This window comes from Chelonia mydas, chromosome 7 (assembly GCF_015237465.2).
Source record: "Chelonia mydas isolate rCheMyd1 chromosome 7, rCheMyd1.pri.v2, whole genome shotgun sequence".
In the NCBI taxonomy this organism is placed as follows: domain Eukaryota; kingdom Metazoa; phylum Chordata; order Testudines; family Cheloniidae; genus Chelonia; species Chelonia mydas.
The window spans coordinates 55,723,935-55,746,897 of NC_057853.1; the positions used below are offsets into that span (position 1 = coordinate 55,723,935).

A 22,963-nucleotide genomic window follows, 5' to 3' on the forward strand; every position below is an offset into this window, starting at 1 on the left:
AGAGAACATGAAACAATGGGTGTTACCATACACACTGTAACAAGAGTGATCAGGTAAGGTGAGCTATTACCAGCAGGAGAGCGGGGGTGGGGTGGGGGGGAACCTTTTGTAGTGATAATCAAGGTGGGCCATTTCTAGCAGTTGACAAGAATGTGTGAGGAACAGCGTGTATGTGTGTGTGTGTGGGGGGGAATAAACATGGGGAAAAATAGTTTTACTTTGTGTAATGTCACATCCACTCCCAGTCTTTAGTCAAGCCTAAGTTAATTGTATCCAGTTTGCAAATTAATTTCAATTCAGCAGTCTCTCCTTGGAGTCTGTTTTTGAAGTTTTTTTGTTGAAGAATTGCCACTTTTAGGTCTGTAATCGAGTGACCAAAGAGACTGAAGTGTTCTCCGACTGGTTTTTGAATGTTATAATTCTTGACGTCTGATTTGTGTCCATTTATTCTTTTACGTAGAGACTGTCCGGTTTGGCCAATGTACATGGTAGAGGGGCATTGCTGGCACATGATGGCATATATCACATTGGTAGATGTGCAGGTGAACGAGCCTCTGATAGTGTGGCCGATGTGATTAGGATTAGGATTATAACATTCAAAAACCAGTTGGAGAACACTTCAGTCTCTTTGGTCACTCAATTCTTCAACAAAAAAACTTCAAAAACAGACTCCAGCAAGAGACTGCTGACCCTTGGTTTGACTTCTGCTCCATCTACTTGGGTTGACCATCCAATTCCCAGTTATAACATTCCTCAAATATTCTCACTGAAACTAATGGGACTATGTGACTAGTAAGGTACTATGCACAGTGAGTAGGGGTATCAGAATCTGGCCCTTAAGCAGAATAGCTATTTACTAACCATGAGCATCAGTCAAAGGGGAAACATTTGACTATGATCTGTAACATCAACTTAATCACATGTTGTAACACCCAGATATCTCTGCTGCTGTCATGACCAAGGTAGCAATAAACCATAAGAGGGGGTACATTAGTCAGCTATTCGTTCATGCCTTGTGTACATTGGGTAGCATAAGATGGAAGGCTAAGTGCCTGCAGCTGCTGGAGAAGGATCCCAATAGCCTGTTTGTGGATACCCTGGAGGGGCTCATTGCTATGTAGAGTCCGGCTCCTTCTCTTCAAGGGCCATATTTGCATTTCAAAAAAAGTTTTAAAACAACCAGCGTCCATCCACTATGAAAAATCCTTCCTAGGAGAAGGAAAAGTAGTAGGGAGAAGAAAAAGAGAAATGCCACTGTGGGACCATGTGTGGCTGAGTGGGATGGATGCTCTCTCATGCTCCCACCCTCCAATTTAACAACAATAGAATTCTATGTAACACGATGTGCAAAGGCATTTTTCTCTTGTTTTGGTGGTGAAGGCCAAACACCCATTGCTGTGAGTTGGGGCATGGCTGTGACATCATAAAGAAGGCCCAATGAGATCATGGCTTTGGACAATCCACGTGCCCAGCTGGACTCTGGGAAATAATAGTCCTTGGTTTGGATCAAGTCATGTTGGCTGACATTAATGATGTCTGGTTCTTCTAACCGGCAACAGCACAGATTTTAAAACAGCATTTAAAAAATTAAGATACCAAATGATTAATAGAATCAGAGATGGAATGATACACTGGCTTGTCTAGTCCAACCCCTGGTGGGTAGGACAGGCTTATTCTCAGTGAGGGCTGTCCATCAGCTGGTGACTGTCTCATTCCCCCTGTACTGAGTTCCATGGGATCTTTAATGCTGATGAATGGTCACGACCATGTTTCATGAGTGAGGTGAGAGATGCAGGCGCTGGTGGGTTGGCTGGAGATTTCACTAACCCACATGCTTCAGACAAGTTATGCTTAATTGTGGGTTATCCCACCAAAAGGTATTGTACACTGCATGCCCAGTCTTTGCTCAGCAGACATTCCCTGTACCTTGGCTTGTCACCAATATCTCTTTTGCTCCCCTGTGACCCCCAAAGCACGATTTAGTGAGATGCCTAAAACTTTTCCAGCTCAAAGCTCCAACTGTTTCAAATTTTGAAATGAAAAAAAAAAAAAGACAAATTTGGGGGGAGGGTTAGCAGTATCTTCCCCATTTATTGACCAACCATAAAACCACTTCCAAATTTTCAAACTTCAATATCCCAATGAATTTTCTAGTTTTTAAAATTTAAAAGAAGGGAAACATCTTTAATAAAATAAAATTTCATGCATGGCCCCCACCCCCAGCTTTTCTGATCAGAAATTCTGCAGAATTCTGAGCCCCCAGAAACACATACGCTTTGGAGTAGTTCAGAACGAAATCGACTCCCTTCTCACTGTCAAACTGGATGTCGCGAGGCAAGTCACTGTGACAATTCGCATCGATGCTTAAAGGAAAGCCGGGATGCCATTCCTTCCATCTGAGAAAGGGAAGAGGGGAAAAAAGGAAAAGGAGTGGTGTCAATTAGGTAAACAGCATAGCATAGTATCTTTAATGTCATTATTATTATTTGTATTACCATAAGGATAAAAGAGCTGCTATACTGGGTCGGACGATGGGCCATCTTGCCCAGTATCCTGTCTCCAACAGTGGCCAGCACCAGCACTTTAGGGGAATTGCACAGAACACGGCAATCATGGAGTAGTCCATCTCTGTCTTCTCCCAGAGCATGGGGTTGGCTAATAGCCATTGTTAGGCTTATCCTCCATGAACTAATCCAGTCCTTTTTTGAACCCACTTATACTTTTGGCCACCACAACTTCATATCACCTCCATGTTGGTGCACATAACAAAATTCATGTGGTGGGGGTGGGCCCGAGGGGTTCGGAGTGTGGGAGGGTGAGGACTCCGGTTGTGGGTGCAAGCTCTGAGGTGGGGCCAGCGATGAGGGGCTTAGGGCTGGGGCAGAGGGTTAGGTGCAGGGGGGGAGGGGGTCAGGGCTCCAGCTGCGGGCTCTGGGGCAAGACTGGAGATGAGGGGCTCAGGGCTGGGGCAAAGGTGCGTGGGGATGAGGGCTCCGGCTGGGGGTGTGGGCTCTGAGGTGGGGCCGGAGATGAGGAGTTTGGGGTGAAGGCTACCCCGGGGCTACAGCGGGGAGAGAGGACTTCCCCACAGCTCTCTCTCCCTGCGGCAGCTCCGGGCCTGGAGCCGTGGGATAGGTGCCTCTCCCCTGGCCGCAACAGGTCCAGGGCTGCAGGAGAGCATCTCTCCCTGCCTCTCCCCGCTGCGGCAGCTCCGAGGTTGGGGCCACAGGATAGGCACCTCTCCCCTGGCCACGGCAGGTCTGGGCTGGGGCTGAGGGAGGAGTGCCTCTCCTCCAGTCACAGTAGGTCCAGGGCTGGGCTAGATCCGTGGCATAGGCACCTCTCCCAAGGCCGCAGACAGTCCAGGCTGGGGCTGGGTTGGGGCCGTGGGAGGGGCGCCTCTCCCTCAGCCGCAGTAGGTCTGGGACTGGGCTGGGGCTGGCAGGGAGAGGTGCCTCTCCTCGCTGTGGCAGTTCCGGGGCTGGAGGAGAGGCATCTCTCCCCGCCGCAGCCCTGAGCAACTGCACAATGCTTAATAGGCTGCTGTGCAGCCGTGCAGCTTACAGGGAACTTAGGGTCAGACCTAATTTAGACTCCATCATTGTATATGTATAGTTGGAATGATTTTTTCCACTGTGCATTACTTTGCACTTATCACCACTGAATTTCATCTGCCCTTTTGTTACCCAGTCAGTTTGGTGAGATCCCCTCTGTGATTCCCTTCGAGTCTGCTTTGGACTTAACTATTTTGAATAATTTTGTATCATCTGTCAACTTTACCATTTCACTGCTCATCCCCTTTCCCCTTAATTAATACGTTGAACAACACAGGTCCTGATACAGATTTGTGGGGGACCCTGCTACTTACCTCTCTCCATTCTGAAAACTGCCCATTTATTCCTACCCTTTCTTTCCTGTCTTTTAACCAGTTAATAATCCATGAGACGACCTCCCATCTTATCCCATGACTACTTAGTTTCCTTAAGAGTCTTTGCTGAGAGACCTTGTCAAAGGCTTTATGAAAATCTAAGTACACTATATCCACTGGATCACCCTTGTGCACATGCTTGTTCACTCCCTCAAAGAATTCTAATAGATTGGTGAGGGATGATTTCCCTTTGAAAAAGGTATGTTGACTCTTCCCCAACATATTGTGTTCATCTATGTATCTGATCATTCTGTTCTTTACTATAGTTTCTTTACCAGTTTGCCTGGTACTGAAGTCAGGATTACCAGCCTGTAATTGCCGGGATCACCTCTGGAGCCTTTTTAAAAAATTGTCATCACATTAGCTATCCTCCTGTCATCTGGTTCAGAAGCTGATTTGAATGATAGGTTACAGATTACAGTTAGTAGTTCTGCAATTTCATATTTGAGTTCCTTCAGATCTCTTGGGGAAATACCATCTGGTCCTGGTGACTGATTACTGTTTAGTTTATTAATGTGTTCCAAAACCTCTTCTACTGACACACCAATTTGGGACAGTTCCTCAGATCTGTCACTCCAAAAGAATAGCTCTGAGGTGAGTATTTCCTCCACTTCCTCTGCAGCGAAGACTGATGTGAAGAATTCATTTAGCTCCTTTGCAATGGCCTTGTCTTTAACCATTTTGTCGTCTAGTGGCCCTGCTGATTGTTTGGGAGGCTTCTGGCTTCAATTTTGCTCTGACGTTTTTCATCTTTAGCAAGTTGCTTCTCAAATTCTTTCTTGGCCTGCCTTATTATACTTGTACATTTTACTTGACAGAGTTTGTGCTTCTTCCTATTTTCCCCATTAGGATTTGGGTTCCAAATTGTAAAGGATGCCCTTTTGCCTCCATTACTCTTCTGCTTAGCCATGGTGGCATTCTTTCGGTCCTCCTATGGTCTTTTTTTTTTATTTTGGGTATATATGTAGTCTGAGACTCTATTATGGTGTTTTTAAGTAGTCTCCAGGCTGCTTGTAGGCATTTTACCCTTGTCACTGCTCTTTTTAATCTTTATCTAATCAGCATTCTCATTTTTGCGTAGCTCCCCTATGTGAAGTTAACTGTTACTGTGGTGAGTGTTTTTGGTATTTCTCCCCCACCGGAGGAAGTTAAATTTAATTACATTATGGCCGCTATTACCAACAGGTTCAGCTATAGTCACATCTTGGAAGACATCCAGTATGCCACTTAGGATGAAATCAAGAATTGCCTCTCCCCTTGTGGGTTCCAGGACTAGCAGCTCCAAGAAGCAGTCATTAATGGTAATCTAGAAATTTATCTCTGCATCCTGTCCTGAGGTGGCATAAACCCAGCCAATACGTGAGTTGAAATCAGCCATTATCATTGTGGTTACTGGTTTTGCAGCCTCACTAATCTCCCTTAGCATTTCACAAACACTGTCACCATCCTGGTCAGTAGTATATTGGCTCTGTTATATTCAGGCATGCAATTCCTATTCGTAGAGATTCTATGGTACAGTTTGAAGCATTTAAGATTTTCACCTTATTTGACTCTGCTTTTCTTTTTAACATGTAGTACCACTCCCCCACCAGCACGACCTACTCTGTCATTCCTATATCCTGTATTTTGTATCCTGGTATTACCGTGTCCCAGAGATTATCCTCACTCCCCCAAGTTTCCATGATGACTATTATATCAATGTCCTCATTTAATGCCAGACACTCTAGTTCACCCATCATAGTACTTAGAAGTAGAATAAATAGGATATTAAAGAATTAGCATTAGCTTAAGTTTGGCAAAGGAAATATGTGTGTTGTAAAGAAAGGCCTGACTAGCACGTAGAAGGAAGGTCTTGAAAATAATGAGTTATCAGGCCAGAAGGAATGGAGTAGGGAGGATGTCTGATTCAAAGAATAATTAATGAGCTAACGGAACGGTTCTAAAAAGAAGGTCTCTGACCAACAGAGGAGACTGCAAATGGTTTTGAATTAGGCAAAAAGAATCTGTCTTAAAAGGAGCCAATATGGACCTCCCCACCCCACACACCAGTGTTATCTTACAAGAAGGAGGGGAAAAGATAGGAAGGAAAGGCCTTGGGGAGAAAGAAGGTTGCAAATCTTATCTGGATTAAGACTGGAAATAAGAGTGAACTGCCTCCAATTGGTTTTTAGCTGAGGTCAGCAACTGGCCATGACATCACTTGTTTGTTAAAGGGTATAAAGTTAACTCTTAAAGGGTTCATCGCTAATATCTCCCTGGTCAAGTTGGAGCCAACCAATATGGGTCTAAACACCTCTCGGTTTAGCCCATTTGTAAGTATCTTGACCAAATTCTTATCAAGGTTTTGTTACTGTTTGGATGTAGTACACTGCTTATTCTTTAGGTTTTTTAGGCACCTTTAGAGCAATTGTATAAATAGTATTCAGTCTTTGGATTCAATAAAGGGGTTTATGGTTAAATTAGTGTCATGGTAATACCCTGCAGAAATTATAACAATTCCAACAGTAGACTTCTAGCATTTGTATATAAGCACTTGTTCATTTTGTCAATATTCAGTTGCTTGCCTTCATGTGTTATGTTTAAAGTGGAAGCTTTTACGTTTGACTGTTCCTCACTATCTCCTGCCTGTGCTTTACCAACTTCTTTTCTATCGCCTTTACTAGGATATAGAGTATTCCCTTTAATAAATTCATCCCTAATAGATATCCCTGCCCAAACCACATGCTCTTCCACACCAGTTGGCATTTGCCCAGCCCTTGTTTAAAAAATCCTCCACAACCTTTTTATTCTACATGCCAACAGTCTGGTTCCATTCTGGTTAAGGTGGCGCCCATCCGTCCTGCATAAGCTACTCCCTCCCTAAAAGTTTCCACAGTTCCTAATCAACCTAAATCCCTCTTCCCTAGACCATTGTCTCATCCATGCATTTAGACCATAGCACCTATGGGCTCTAGTCAAGGACCAGGATCCCATTGTGCTAGGCACTGTACAAACACAGAACAAAAAAGATTGCATTGCTCACTGCTGTGAACCATATGCCTCAGTGCTGTGAATGGTATTTCCAGCAGACTCATCAGGGATATTGATAATGACATATTTATAACAATGCCTTCCATCCTGAAGGAACCCAGTGTGCTTTATTTACCCACACACACACACCCCCCCCCCCCCCGTAGGTCTGATTCCCCATTGCCAGGCACGGCCATTTACACCTGTGCAAAGTGGTGTAAACACACTACTCGTTTCATATCCTCTCACGCCCACTGCACGCAGAGGTCAATGACTACACAAGGTGCAAAGCTGTGGAGAATCAGGCCCATAATGTATATATAGGGCCACAACCCAGAAGGCACTGAAATGCCCTTTGACTTCACTAGGAGCTGCAGTTGCTTAGCACCTCTTAAGATTTGGTTCATAGGATATGGGTATGCAGGTATAACACATAGGACTCACTCACCCCACCCTTTCACGCAGCTAGCACTGGGATGGAACAGACCAGCGCACAGCAATACACCACTATTTTATTAATAATAGAAACACACATTTCAGATAAGGAAACACATGGAAAGGTGACATGCCTCAGAACTGGGATAAGTTCTCAGAAGTCCCTGCTGTCTCATCCCATTCCCAGCCCATTAGACCACATTCCGCCTCTAGGCTGGAAATAAATAGAACTGTATCCAGCTGGAACTGCAGAAATCATTTAGCGGGATGTACATTTGGCTGGCATGCCCCACTCTTATGCAGAAAAAGGGTCACAAAGTTTCTAACAGCTTAAAAGTGCTCAGACTAAGTTTAGTCTCTTCCATAAGGCAACACTGCCAGAGACATAGTACCCCCTTTGCAGCTCTTAGACTTAGAAGAGAACTAACACTACCTAAAGGTATGCTGGGGTACTTTCTACTTTACTAATGTCCTTACACCGTGCACATCATGTTGGCATCTGAGTGGGGAATTTTTATTTCAAACCAAAGGAAGGTGGTTTGCGAAGAAGGAAGAACATTAGAAAGCCTGTCAGATTGCCAGTCAGATACAGATTGTATTGTTTGTTTCCTGTCCTGATAGAGCTGCCATTTCTACCTCTGAACTTTAAACAGCCATTACCCTTGAATTCCAAAAGGCTTTATTTGCATTCCCTTTTGTGCATGTAAAGCTGGTCTTGTCCAGAACTTTTCCTTGGGAATTGTCCTTGGTAGCTGCTCTTTTTATTCTGTTTCCCATCATTTTGAAGGAAGTCTCTGTCTCATTACAGACCAGTCAGCTTAACTTCTGTATCCGGAAAGATAATGGAGCAAATAATTAAGCAATCAATTTGCAAACATCTAGAAGATAATAAGGTGATAAGTAACAATCAGCATTGATTTGTCAAGAACAAATCACATCAAACCAATCTGATATCTTTCTTTGACAGGGTAACAAGCCTTGTGGATGGGTGGGAAGCAGTAGATGTGGTATATCTTGACATTAGTAAAGCTTTTGATATGGTCTTGCATGACCTTCTCATAAACAAACTAGGGAAATACAACTTAGATGAAGCTACTATAAGGTGAGTGCAAAACTGGTTGGAAAACTGTTCCCAGAGAGTAGTTATCAGCGGTTCACAGTCATGCTGGAAGAACATAACGAGTGGGGTTCCGCAGGGATCAGTTCTGGGTCCAGTTCTGTTCAATATCTTAATCAATGATTTAGATAATGGCATAGCGAGTACACTTATAAAGTTTGCGGACGATACCAAGTTGGGAGGGGTTGCAACTGCTTTGAAGGATAGGATTAAAATTCAAAATGATCTGGACAAACTGGAGAAATGGTCTGAAGTAAATAGAATGAAATTCAATAAGGACAAATGCAAAATACTCCATTTAGGAAGGAACAATCAGTCGCACACATACAAAATGGGAAATGACTGCCTAGGAAGGAGTACTGTGGAAAGCGATCTGGAGATCGTAGTGGATCACAAGCTAAATACGAGTGAACAGTGTAACACTGTTGCAAAAAAAGCAGACGACATTCTGGGGTGTATTAGCAGGAGTGTTGTAAGCAAGACATGAAAAGTAATTCTTCCGCTCTACTCCACACTGATTAGGCCTCAACTGGAGTACTGTGTCCAGTTCTGGCCACCACATTTCAGGAAAGATGTGGACAAATTGGAGAAAATCCAGAGAAGAGCAACAAAAGTGATTAAAGGTCTAGAAAACAGGATCTATGAGGGAAGACTGAAAAAACTGGCTTTGTTTAGTCTGAAAAAGAGAAGACTGAGAGGGGACATGATAACAGTTTTCAAGTACCTAAAAGGCTATTTCAAGGAGGAGGGAGAAAATTGTTCTTCTTAACCTCTGAGGATAGGACAAGAAGCAAAGGGCTCAAATTGCAGCAAGGGAGGTTTAGGCTGGACATTAGGAAAAACTTCCTAACTGTCAGAGTGGTTAAGCACTGGAATAAATTGCCTCAATGAATTCAGCCTCGGTGAAATGTGTCATCTAGGCAATATGGGCGAGTGAAGGGTTTTGTCTGCTCACAGAACTGGTATGGTATTTGCAGCATCAGGGCAAGCCTGACTGCACTGTCCTTCCAGACTGCTTTAACCCCGACCTGCAGAGACCTGCTCCGGGAGCCAGAGGGATGTTCTCTCTCCATCCAGTGCTCCGCTGCCCTGCGGAAGCTGCCAGTTTGTAACCCTTCTCCCCAGAAGAGTGGGCAGCAACAAGGGCCAGGTTCAATAGCTAGGGGTTCCTCTCAACAATGCAAAACAGAACCGGCTTGAGCCCCCACCCTGTAATCCAGGAAAGCAACACACCATCCCTGGGTGCTACTAAGAAGCAACACTTCTCCACTCGCAAGCACGGAGCCTGTGTATAGCAAAAGAAAACTTCTATTAAACGAGGAATTGGAACCAGCGTTAATCTGGGAAAATACCACAACCACCATTCAAAACCACGTAACCATATGCAAACATCCACCCTATAGTAGATTGGGCAGCATTGCCTCAGTTTCCCACCTTGCATTGTGAAAGTCCGATGAACGAATGTCCCTTTAATATGCCACTTCCCTTTCCGTCTGCTGCTCCCCACTCTCAGCTGATCGTCTTTGGTCAGTTTTGACCCAGAGTTCAGAGGTGCATTCACATGGATTCACCTCCAACCCCTGGAAGGAGGGGGGCATTGAGCAATGCCTCCACAGCTGCTGCTATCTGTGCGGCCGCTCACCACGGCTGCTATTCTCTCTGCTACGGCTGGCCACTTGCTGCCACTGTTCTCTCTGTCACTGATACCACTTCTCGCCACCACTTCTACGATGCCCTGTTCTGAGGTTCCACGCTTTAGCTCAGCTCTTAGTGATTTCACTGCCTAGTGGGGAACCTCACTGTGGCTGCCTCTTCATTGTAACACTGTCCCCATACCAGGCCTACAGCTTAGCCCCAAAACACGCTTATTAGTGATTTAAGTTCTAATAATCACTGGACAGAAACAAGGATCTCAGCTGAATCCAGTCAGCACTGTCTTTAACCACTAGAAAGGGGAGTGGGATCAAATGACACCTAGGACTCTTTACGCAGAGGCCACACCAAGAAGTAGGAACACCTGTCTTCCCACCCCCCTTGACTCTCGTTGGGATTTGGCATCCCCACCTCCCGCTTAGGTTCGGGTTAGGGTGACCCCCTCAATCAGGGCATGATAAGTACAGTTCTGCTGCCCTTTACTCATACAATAAGGTAACAACATTTCATTACCCCAGACCAGCCACGACTGATCAGTTTGGCAAAGAAATTCTGTGTGCTGAACACCTATGCAGAGTAGGTGTGTCCATGCAAATGCAGTCTGCTCCTGAAGTCTTTTCCCCCAGTTCACCACTAGCTCATTCAGACCCTGTTTACAAACAGGTGCCAGTCACCATGGTGGTTTTGTGCCATGGACACTCACCTGCTAGGAACAGAACTAGGCCTCCCTAGGCAGCTGACATCACAAAGCAGGACTGTTATATGAAACTCACCGATACATTTTTTGCCGTTGTTCAAGTTCTTTGCGTCTGTGCTGCTTGAGGATCTGAGTCTTGTCATCCCGGTGCAGCTTTGCTGTGAAAAAATGAAGAAACAGTGCTATGAGGTTTCTTTATCCTTCATTGTCTAATCCTCTAGCTGGGTAATGGGACATAAGGATTCAGTATCTGTCATTATCTGGGTTCTCCTACCACGTGCTGTAGCAAATCATCTGCAGTTCTCTCTTGTACTCAATTATAGCAGACAGTTTGCCCCCTGCCCAGAGAAATACAATGGGTCTGAACAGCAAAAGAGTTGTTTTCATCCTCAGAATTACTGCCCTACAGCCATGGATAGTGTCTCTAAGAATAACCTTTACACATCAGGCTACAGTGGAATATTCATCTGCTGTGCTAGGGAGCCAGGCACCCTCAGTACAGGGAGGAGGCTGGTTAAGGCTGAAGAGTGACAAGCAACTGAGGAAGGATCAGTAAGGAGAGTATGAGGCAGAGATTGCAATCCAGGCCCCAGTGAGAGTTGAACCTGTGACCCCTGGATTCTGATACCACTGCTCTAAACCCTGAGCTATGGAGCCAAGCCCCAGGTCCCCTCAGTACAGGGTGGAGGTTGGTTAAAGTCGAGGAGCGACAAACAACCAAGGAAGATACAGCCTTGTTAAATCTTCTCTGTTGAAGAATGCTGATGCTAGAAAATGCCTTGACATCCCTCTCCTAGGTTCATACCCTCTGTTCTTACACTGCAAGAACAACTGTTTCTTCCACTCCAAGTTCCATGCCGGGAGCTTTGGGATCAGAAAAAAGAGAGAGGCTTTCCAAAACTGATAGCTTGATGCTTTGAACATGTGGCCCTGATGTTACTGAATGAGACAGAGTCTTCCTTAGAAAGGATGGGGAACAGAAGAGAAAGAGCAGCTAACAGGACAACCCACAAGGAAAAGTGATGGACAAGACCGGATCTGCTTTACATACACAAAAAAGAATGCAAATAATGCCATTAGGAATTTTAAGGAAATGTCCGTTTAAGGTTCAGAGGTAGAAACGGCAGATGGAACAGGGCTGATAACAGACAATGCAGTCTGGGCTGGCTGGCACTCTGGTAAGACACTGCCAGGATCTTGCTGATATTCTTTACTTCTTCACAAACTGAAATCCACACCGTCTTCCTCTTTTGAAAGCAAGGGTTGAAATAAAGCCAATGCAAGTTGTGGAGAATCACTCTCCTGCCCCTCCGAATACCCCACACAGGGAGAGATCAGTGAGGGAGCCAGAAGCTGAGAAACAAAGTTGGCACCAGACTGTTAAGGGCCTTAACCACTGAAAAGCAAACTCCTTAGGGCTGCATGTCTAATTAGGCAGCCAATGACCTGAATGCAGCAAAACTGGTTAAACCCTTGGTTCCCACCCCATATCTACAGGCACTAGAGCAGCATTTTTAATGGTGCACAGTATAGCATATTGCAGCAGTCAAACTTCATTGCCACAAAGGCACAGCTGTGAGCAACTGGATTATGCAGCCAATGAAGTGCCTGTCTTTGGCCACGGTACTGTACCGGCAGTAGGTAACCAAAGCCAGTTAAAACACAGAGGTAGCACACAAGTGCTAGGGCACTTTTCTCAGCACAGCACCAACAGCTATTTCCAACACATTTCACACCATCAGCCTGATCCTGGCTCTTGCAGGATGAAACAGCTTAGTTGAATTCTACTTCCCAGCCAGCCCTAATGCTCTCTGAACTGGAATTCCATTGCAAGCTGCCTATTCCTCGGTTTTAGAAAACAGGACAGTTTCCAGGTGGATAATACTTGGAAAACTGCTATATTTTAGAGCCTCAAGGTTAGGCAGCCAGGGGATGCTCGGCCAAGGATCGATGGATCAGTCAGAATGGAGCATTCTGCAATGGATCAGCAATGGATCAGCCAGAAATTGAGCACTGAGGGCAGCCTGCAATTTAGGACCAGTGTACTGACCATCCCTACTGCTGGAAAAAAAATCTCCTTAGCATGTGTCCTCAAAGTAACCCAACTCATTTCCAAGTGCCAGACCCAGTGGATAGTTCATAAACCAGCACTGAGGTCACAGTCATCCGGGAGCATATATCCTACAGTGCACGGATGGGAGTTAGTACCAGAGGGGATGTGGTAGGTTTGCAGGTGGGAGAGAAGGAACTGGAGTTGGAGAGAGGGTTTGGGTGCCTCTGGGAGGAGAGGGAAAGATAGGGGGAGTCCTCATTGCTCTAGGGGCAGGGGTGAGCACAAGGGGTGGGGAGCAGGGGCACGGATCCCCCCAATAATCAGCAGGGGCAAAGAACTTCTCTGGCCCTGGGGCTGGATAGATCCTCCAGCTCTGGGGCCATAATGAGGGCATAGAACATGCCCCTCCCCCCAAAAAAGCAGTGAGCACACCCGTCTAGGGGTTAGTAGTTCTCTCATGGCGCTCACCTCTTCCATCTCGGAGGACAATTTCTTTATCCTCTGTAATCCATCTGTAACATGGGAATTCCAGATGGTCACCTACTGGCGTTTTCACAGTGATGTACTTGAGGTACCAGTCGTCATGAACCCAGTACTTTCGCTTCTCAATTTTTAGCAGCTGGATTTCTCCCAGGTCTTCTGCCACAGTCACATCGTAGGAGTCGATCTGTGGAGAAGAAAAACGGTCTGTGAGTGGCTGAACACACAGAAGCACACCAGCTCCAAATGGAACTCTTGGGATATGTAAGGGTTAAAGCAGAAAACTGGGAAATTGCTGATGAACAGAGATGGCATTAGGGAGTAAAGGCATGGGCAAGCACCATTTCTGCCCTTGATAGATAAAGTGCAGGCATCTTTCTATGTTTGATAGATTTAGGGTTACTCCTCTCCCCTCCCTTCTCCTTGTTAAGGGTTTGATAAGGTTGCAGCTGCCTGAGGAACGTGGGGATCTAAAGAATGCCTTTTTGGGTAAAGTAGTGTTATCTCCCTCTCCGTTTCTTTCCCAGCTGCACAGTCGAGTTTGGGGTCATGGCCCCTTTCTCTCTTCTCTGCAAACTGCTGATCCAAGGAGTTCATGACTACAATTATAGCAAAGAAGTGTATCTTCAAAGTAAAACTTATTGGTAGAATATGCTAATAAGGTAAATAGTAATCAGGGGTGGGGATAATTATATTCAGTATAGGGTTATCAATATTCATTGTATGGACGTTCATATTACTCCATGAGGGTTTTGGGGGTGTTGTAATAAAAGCAGGGATTTACATACTAATGTAAATAAAAAGAGTATGTTGTAACTAATCCAGGGCTTACTGGACAATTGGGTCCAGGGGAACAAGTACCGCAATAAAGAAGCCCATCTACTCAAATCTGCCTCTGGGTCAGCCTGTTTTTCTTCCAACAGGAACCTCTTGTTTGCAAAGGGGAAAAATGAAGGGTTATTTTCAGACTGCAAATTAACAAATGGATGGGTAAGGGAATATGTAAGAACAAGCCATGCACAGATACCCTAGAAATATGGAAAGGGTGAAATTTCTAAGTTCGGGACTTGATAATGCTTTGAGTCATTTGTGATTTCTCAACAAATCTACTGCTAGTAAAAATATTTAGAACTACTCCAACAGCATCCCGGAAAAGAATGGTCTGGAACCCAAAGTGTGTCTCAACCCATTTTAATGGGGTCACCAAGGCTGGCTTAGACTTGCTGGGATCCAGGGGCCAAAGCATGAGCCCCAGGGCTTCAGCCCTGGTTAGCAGGGCTCAGGTTACAGGCCCCCTGCCTGGGGCTGAAGCCCTTGGACTTCAGCTTTGCCCTCCCCCCAAGTGGCGGAATTTGGGTGGGCTCAGGCTTTAGTCCCCTCTCCTGGGGTCATGCAGTAATTGTCAGAAGGGGGTTGCGGTGCAATGAAGTTTGAGAACACCTGAGGTAGACTGATGGGATATATATCCCATCCTGGCTTTATAAGTGTTAAAGTGGGCCTGAGAGGCCAATTAACGCATCTGGCTGCACCTGGAGGGTGGGCCAGGCTAAATTAAAGATGAGTCCCAGCTGGGAGAGGAGCTGGATGGTTATTATAAAGGCAGGAAGTCTAGAGCAGATGGGGGCTGTTGGGAGAAACTCTGCAGTCACTCTCTGAGATGAGAGAATGGAGAACTCAGGAGAAGCCCAGGGGGAGAGCTGGACCTGAGATCCTCTCCTAGGTAGAGATGTCTGGCAGGAGGCCAGGAGAGACATAGAGCAGCCACAGGGGTGGAGGGAGCAGCTCCAGTGGGAGGAACCCTGATAAAGGTGCAGGATCTAGACTTCCAGACAGTGCGCCCAAGAGGCGTCCAGTCGAGGAATGGGGCTGAGGAGATGTGAGGGATGACCAGTCAAGCTTGAGGAGGGCAGAAGCTGGTCTAAGTTGGTATTTTTGGTTTGTGATTTTGTTAGGCGATTCCAGGGCAGAGCCCTGCAAGTCCTGGCCCTGAAAGAAAGGTCAACCTAGAGAGGAAGGCTCTGTCAGGGTGAGGAGAGAGCCCAGGGAAAGGCTTCGTTGGTAGAAAGATGCCCAGGGAGGTGGCAGCAAGGAGATTGGCAGAATGATCCCTGACTGCCTGTCCTGGGCTGAGCCTAGGGTAGAAGGAAGGCCTGACTTCCCCACCAGGAACTGGTAAGGGGTGTGAAGCCCCTGAGAAGGGGATACAGACTCCTGGAAGCCCTAAGAAAGGGTGTTCGGACCACTGGGCCCAGAATCAAAGTAGCAGACCAAACAAAGGGATTGGACACTTGTATTTGTTGGATTTTCTGTTACCCGGGGATGGGGAGGAGTGATTGTGATAAGCCGACAGACCAAGTCACGAGATGAGGCAACTGTCATAGAGCCATCGGCAGGGGGCACAAGAAAGCAGACAGCAGCCACGTCCAGCCGCACAGGGGTGCTCCAGCAGTGAATCCACCCTTCTGTACCTAGTCATGCAAACTGAGAACGGTTGGTTTGGAGATTAAGGCACTTGACTGGAAATCAGATCTGGGTTCATTGTACAGCTCTGCTATAGAGTTGGTGCAGGTCCTTGGGCAAGTCACTTAATGTCTGTGTGCCTCAGTTCTCCAGGTGTTAAATGGGGATAACACACCTTCCTTTCTGCCATCCCTTGTCTGCCTTGTCTCTTTAGAAGGTAAGGTCTTTAGGGCGAGGACTGTCTCTTATTCTATGTATGTGCCGCGCTTAGAATGTTGGGGCTCTGATCTCAGTCTCCAGGCACTACTGGAATACCAGTCATTAGAAATGCCTCTGTTTGCTTTTATAGCTCAGCTGAGATAAACAGTGATGCTTTTGTGTTTGGCAAGTCAGAATGGCAGCATCTGACACTCCCTTTGCACTAGTGTAAGCAGCTGCACAAGGTGCAGGACAACAGGCCCCTTGCCATGGCTAAGCTGAACTGGCTAGGACCATCATGGAACTAGAAGCAAGAGCCCAATCTGTTCCCATGACCCCCTCAGAAGAAGTTATGCTCTTGTTAAGACAGAGCATTACCAGGAAGACAAGCCTGGTAATCCAATTGTTCGGCAGTTTTGGAATCACACTCTGTTTAAATTTGTTGCTTGATGTGGCTGCAAAATGAAACTTCCCTGGTTTGTGGTTTTGAACATTTTCGGTAACCTTAGAAACCAAAATGAACTCCACCTCTTCCTCCACTGAGTTTAGTATTGTCTGAAATGATGCTGCATGTATATGCCCTGTCATTCTGTCGTCCCCACCCTCCCCCGCTAAAAACCACACTCAACTTGTTCTTTTCAGGCACTTTTTTTAGTAACGCTTCCAGTCAATAGGAGGTCATTTGACTCAAGCCCTCCCATTATTTTATAGGTTAAGGCTAAGTCACAAAAATCAAGTCAGAAAAGTGAAGAAAATGTAGACAAACATGGTATGGATACCAGTTGCGATAGCTGTTTTGTAACGAGGACATTTGTCCACAAGCAACCAGGCTAAGAGCCCCAACTTCCTCAAAAATCCACTTCATGCAGCCACAAGATAGTAACAGCTGCCAATCACACATAGCTATAAAGTAGGGCCCCACCAAATTCAGGGTCCATTTTGGTCAATTTCATGGTCATAGGATTTTAAAAATCATGAATTTCATGATTTCAGTTATTTAAATCTGAAATTTCACAGCGTTGTAATTGTAGGGGTCCTGACCCAAAAAGGGGTTTGGGGGGGAGGGGGGTTTGCAATACTGCTACCCTTACTTCTGTGCTGCTGCTGGCGGTGGTGCTGCCTTCAGAGCTGGGCAGCTGGAGAGTGGCAGCTGCTGGGCGGGAGCCCAGCTCGGAAGGCAGTCGCCACCAGCAGTAGTGCAGAAGTAAGGATGGCCTGGTATGGTATTGCCACTCTTATTTCTGCACTGCTGCCTTCAGAGCTGGATCCTCGGCCAACAGCTGCCACTCTCCACTCGCCGAGCTCTGAAGGCAGCAGTGCAGAAGTAAAGGTGGCAATACTGCGATGCCCCCTAAAATAACCTTGTGACCCTGCCCGTGGCCACCTTTTGGGTCAGGACTCCCAGTTTGAGAAACGCTGGTCTCCCCCGTGAAATTTGTATAGTTTATGCTAAAAGCATACAAAAGACCAGCTTTCATGGGGGAGACCAGCCTTCATGGTCCGTGATGCATTTTTCATGGCCATGAATTTGGTAGGGCCCTAGTGACTCAGAAGTTTAGAGATGAAAGAGAATGTTTTAAGCCCTCTAGTTCATCCCTCAACCAATGCGAGATGGTTCCCTCCAGTGCATGCATAAGTGTTTTGCCCAATCAAGTTTTAATTGGTTATTGGACTCCCAACACTTCTCTTTGGAGATCATTTTGCAGGGTGAAAAATCTCTTCAACAGCAAATGCCTCCTGATATTCAGCTTAATTTTCCCTTTCCTTAATTGCATTCCACTGTTGCTAGTTATCCTCCTGCTCCCACCCTAGCAGTTCCACTCTTGACGTGAAGACCATCAAATATCTGGTTATGACTTCCCCTCCCTATCCTCCTGCTCTACATCCCCAGCCTAATTTAACCAAGCTATATCTTGAGTCATTTCACCTTCCCTCCTGACAATCTCCCTCACAACTAAAAACTCCTTTAAGCCGACCCACTAGAGGGCAGTGACACTGTCTTGGCTTTCAAGCGCTTCCCTGAAGTGGTTCTTAGAAGACCTGTTGGAGCAGGTTTCCGAGACAGGTCTGACTATTCCTTCACTCCTGAGGTGCTAGAGGGCAAGTCCTGGCTCAGACAGCGGCCAGAGCCAGATGAGCTAAGGAAGTGCTGCTGCTTCTGAGGAACATGAAGTATCTCCACCAATGAGAAAACAGAGCTAAGTTAAATTAGGTGTTCAGGAGAGGAAAAGATGACAGCGGCATTGAGGTGTCCAGGGTGGGGCTGTAGGTGGCTGCCCTGCCTCTGAGGCACACGGTAGAGGAACTGCAAGCACTGATCATGATTATTTAAGCACCAGTGACATGCCTGGCCTGGTGTAAGATGAACATAAAGACTGTCCCTACCCCTCAAAGAGGTCACAGTCCAAAAGATACAGGAAGTAGCCAGTGCATGTTCAGTATGTAGGTTGTGAGAGCACCCAACAGGAGATGGTCCACAGCTAGAGTCACCTCCACCTACCGCTGTCTCCCATAGGGCACAGAAATACATTGGTTTGGAGAGAATGAGTCAGTATGCTCCCCGACAGGCCAGCCAGCAGCCATCCTGCTTAGATAAATGCAACAGGGAATGCACTAGTCTGCAAGTTACAAAAAAGAAAAAAAAAACAAAAAAAAAAAAAACCCAGAAATGTGAACTAGAGCTAGACCCGAACCAAACCCAGCTCTCCCAATCTATGGGGGAAGTTTGGATCCAGATCTGCATCCGTAGCTTGCAGCACCTCTAAATACAACAGCTGTTAGATAGTGAGGCTCAAATTTTCAAAACTGGACATGGATACTGGATGCCTTGATTTCTGAGATACCGGGGCCCTGGTTTTCAGCTAGCACCGAGCCCTCACCGCTCCAGCCAAGGCAACAGAAGGTGCAGTGCATGGCAGGTCCAAAAATCAGGCCCAAGGTGTCTCTGCTTAAGTCAATGGTCACCTCAGGAGGAGACTCAAACCCACTTGTATTTAACAGGCAGTGGGCACAATCCTGCTCTCACTGAAGTCAATGGGAGTTTAGCCACAGAGCTTAGTGGGGCCAGGATCTGTAAGTTGTGCCCGTTATTTTCCCCCATAAGTGACCACATCTCCTCAGCGGAACAGAAATGGCCCTTGCAGCCACATCACCAAGTGCATTCCTGTATTACTGACTCATCTGATAAATGTCTAATTCCGTATTCCCCACTCTACCACCTCCTGCCATAAGTACTGGTGTGCAGATTGAAACACGCTTTAAGGCTCCTCCAGGCTCTACAAGAATCCTCCTAAAACAGCCACAATTTGTGCCCAGCTGTGGCAGTAGCAAACTGCAGGACACCCCTCCACTGTATTCCTAGCCAGACCATGTCCCACCCTCCCAGAGCAGCTGCCTTCCAGTGCCCTCCTGATCTTTGCTTATCTCCCACCCAACCTTCTCACTTTTCAGTTCAAAAACAGCTGCACCCCTGCATCTTCCAACACCAACACAAGGCCTCTCTTCTTTATTGGTCAACCTGTGCCAAGGATTCTGGATCACATCTTGGAACTGAAGGTACCAGGCTGCAAAATGTTTCTCCTCTGCACTTTTCAATTTTTCTGTCAGAAATGACAATGCTTGACTCATTTCTACTTCATGCTCCTCTTCCTGCAGCTCCCAGTTTTCTCCATAGGCACTCATGAAAGCACATCTGCTAGAAGCAGCTCCTGACTGGGCCTGTATTTCACATCTAGTGGGTACTTTTGCAATATCATGATAATTTTCTGAAGTCCAGACCATGCTACGCACAGCGGTTTCTATAATATGGCTTCCAATGCTTGGCAGCCTGTTTCCAGCTCGACCCATTCATGTCCATAAACAGCTTCATGAAACTGCACAAACACATATTCTTCCTCTTCTTCCATCTCAGCATGTTTCTGTGGTATTTGGAAGAATGTGGCCCAAGGCGACTAACGTTCAACAGGACAGTCTCCAACCCATGTGAATTTACCAGTCTGCACCAGCATCAGTTTGGTTACTGCTATACAGACATCATGAAAGGGAATTCAAATACACGAATGTTTTCCCGATATTATCATGTAACATAATAAACATAACTGTATAGCAGTTCTACCTGAAAGAACCCGACTCAGCCAACTGGTATGTCCTACGTGAATGGACCTGTCATGTTCTTGGCACGCTCAGTGGGTGTGTACTAATTAGCATGTTCTGTAGGCATGTTCTCCTTAACTGCACTTGGCAAGGGGTATCTGGAGGTACATGGCACATTCATCAGCCACAGACCTACCTGGCATGTTCAAGCAACACAGCAACTAATAGAAAGGTTTCAGTTTATAAATCCAAGTAGGGTTTTGCTAATAAGAATTTCACCTTTCCTTTCCCACATTGGTGCCCTGCTTGGAAATAAAGAAATTCCTCTCCACCCCCCAGCACCATTCAGTACATAAGAACAGCCACACTGGATCAGACCAAAGGTCCATCTAGCCCAGTATCCTGTCTTCCAACAGTGGCCAATGCGAAGTGCCCCAGAGGGAATGAACAGAACAGGTAATCATCGAGTGATCCACCCCCTGTCGCCCATTCTCAGCTTCTGGCAAAAGTAAGCATAAGAGTACAAGTGAGAGGTTTTTATTATGACTATTACTGCTGATATTTAACATTACTGCTGGTGTTACACAGCCACCAAGAGGTCCCGGTTGCGATCAGGGCCCCACTGTACTGGGCACTCTACAAAGACAATAGGGTACGTCCACACTTCAAGCTGGAGGTGTAAATTTCACCTCGAGGAGACTTACCTGTGTCAGCTCTGATCAAACTAGTGCGCTAAAAATAGCATAGCCGTGGCATTGTGAGTGGCGGGTGGGACTGGCCACCCTGAGGACATGCCTACCATCTCAGATGGGTATATACACGGGGCAGCTAGCCCCTCGTGCTACCATGGCTGCACTCTAATTTTAGCCCTCTAACTCAGAGTCAACACGGGCACGTCTCCTTAAGCTGGAGCTACCCATCCAGCTCAAAGGGAGACATACCCATGCAGGCAACTTGCTGTCCAAATGGACAAGACAGGCAAAGTGTGGGTGGCAAAGAGCATTATTATCCCCATTTTAAGGATTGTGGGGAACTGAGGCACACAGAGAATAAGTGGCATTTCCAGACGCTAACAAGTCTGTGACAAAGCCAGGAATTGATCTACTTTCATTATCAACATGAAACAGAGAATAAACGGATCATAGATTTAAAGTATTATAGAACAATGTCAATTAGACCTAACAAACAGTTACAATCGAAATAACACAACCACGACTGATTCATTGGCACAAACTCATTCAGCTGATGGAAAACCTAGAGCCCTAAAATACATTTATATTTCACAAGTCCAAGTAATAGAAAAAGGCTGCCCAGTTTGCCTAAACAGACCTCAATTTTTTCCATCTTTTCATGTACGTTTTGAAAATGTATCTCAGGGTGAATCAATTTAAATTGGGATTTAAATTACCAACTGATTTAAATCAGCAATTATCACCAACTTTACCATTTGTACTTAAGATATTTTCTAAAGAAAGGTGCATTCTCACTGGTCGATAGAATCATTAATATGTTGATTTACAACTAAATAGATCCTTTACCCTAGATTTGGTACATCTTTTTACAACCTAGGAAGGTACACCATAACTATATACATGTATTTAAGCAATTATATAGCTTAATATTTTCAGATTCTTATGAATTGTATGTTTTAATGTGTTAGAAAATGGTGAATGATATATTGCTCATTTACTAGATAGTTAACTTTTTGCTCAAGATTTGCATCCAGCAGCATTAGGGTGGTAAATGGCATTTAAACACAATATATCATATAACATTTATTTTGATTAAACAAAACAAGCCCTTAATACAGTACATGACCTATTTTGCCATATTTATAAAGCTTGACCCCCAATAGCTAGATATTTTCCCCCTGATTACTAACACAAATCATGCCAAACCAGCTTCATTTCCTTCTTTGACAAGGTAACTGGTTTGCTGCATAGGGGGAATGTGGTGGACATATTATATCTGGACTTTAGCAAGGCTCTTGACTCAGTCCCACATGACGTTCTGATAAGTAAGCTGGAGAAATGTGGGGTCAGCAGAACTATGATTAAGTGGACACATAATTGGTAAAACAACTGCAAACAAAAAGTAACTATTAATGGAATGATGTCAGATTGGAAGGCGACCTGGGATTCTACAGGGATCTATGTTCTGGGTCTGGAGTTGTTTGACCTAGATGTAAGTATAGAGCATACTGATCAAGTTTGAAGATGACACAAAGCTAGACAGGAGTTGCCAACACTTTGGAGGATAGAGCTAAGATTCAGAGGGATCTTGATAAATTGGAGAACTGAGCTATAAACAGCAAAATGAAATTCAAGAAAACAAATGTAAGGTGCTACACTTAGGGAAGAAAAGCCAAATGCACAAACACAGAATGGGAGAAAACTGGCTTGTCAGCAGCACTGCTGAGAAAGATCTAGGAGTCATGGTGGACCAGAACCTCAACATGAGTTAACAATGTGATGCTGTTGCAAAAAAAGCAAATGCAATTTTGGGTTGCATTAACAGAGGCATAGCATGCAAGTCATGGGAAGTGACAGTACCGCTCTACTCGTCACTGGTTAGGCCTCAGCTGGAGTACTGTGTCCAGTTTTGGTCACTGCTGTATAGAGAGGATGAAGAGAAACTGAAAAGGATCCAGAGGCAAGTGACAAGGATGATCAAAGGGATTTAGTGCAAGCCAGGTGAGCAAAGGCTGAAGGAACTGGGTATGGTTAGTTTGGAAAAGAGGAGATTAAGGTGGGGGGGGGGGGAGGAATATGATAATGGTCTTCAAATACTTGAAATGCTGCCATAAAAAACATGGAGAAAAATTGTTCTGTCTTGCCACAG

At 45.5% G+C, this 22,963-nt stretch overlaps 1 protein-coding gene across 2 annotated transcripts in view; it reads right to left on the reverse strand.

Moving 5' to 3' along the window:
* Positions 1–22,963, reverse strand: part of ALOX5 (arachidonate 5-lipoxygenase) — a 53,340-nt gene that overhangs the window by 24,618 nt on the left and 5,759 nt on the right. For both annotated transcript variants that reach the window (XM_037904760.2, XM_043551428.1), the window contains exons 2-4: positions 13,361–13,559; positions 10,916–10,997; positions 2,274–2,396 (exon numbers count right to left, since the gene is read on the reverse strand). In XM_037904760.2, the coding sequence (XP_037760688.1) occupies positions 2,274–2,396; positions 10,916–10,997; positions 13,361–13,559 (404 nt within the window). The remainder of the gene's footprint in view (positions 1–2,273; positions 2,397–10,915; positions 10,998–13,360; positions 13,560–22,963) is intronic.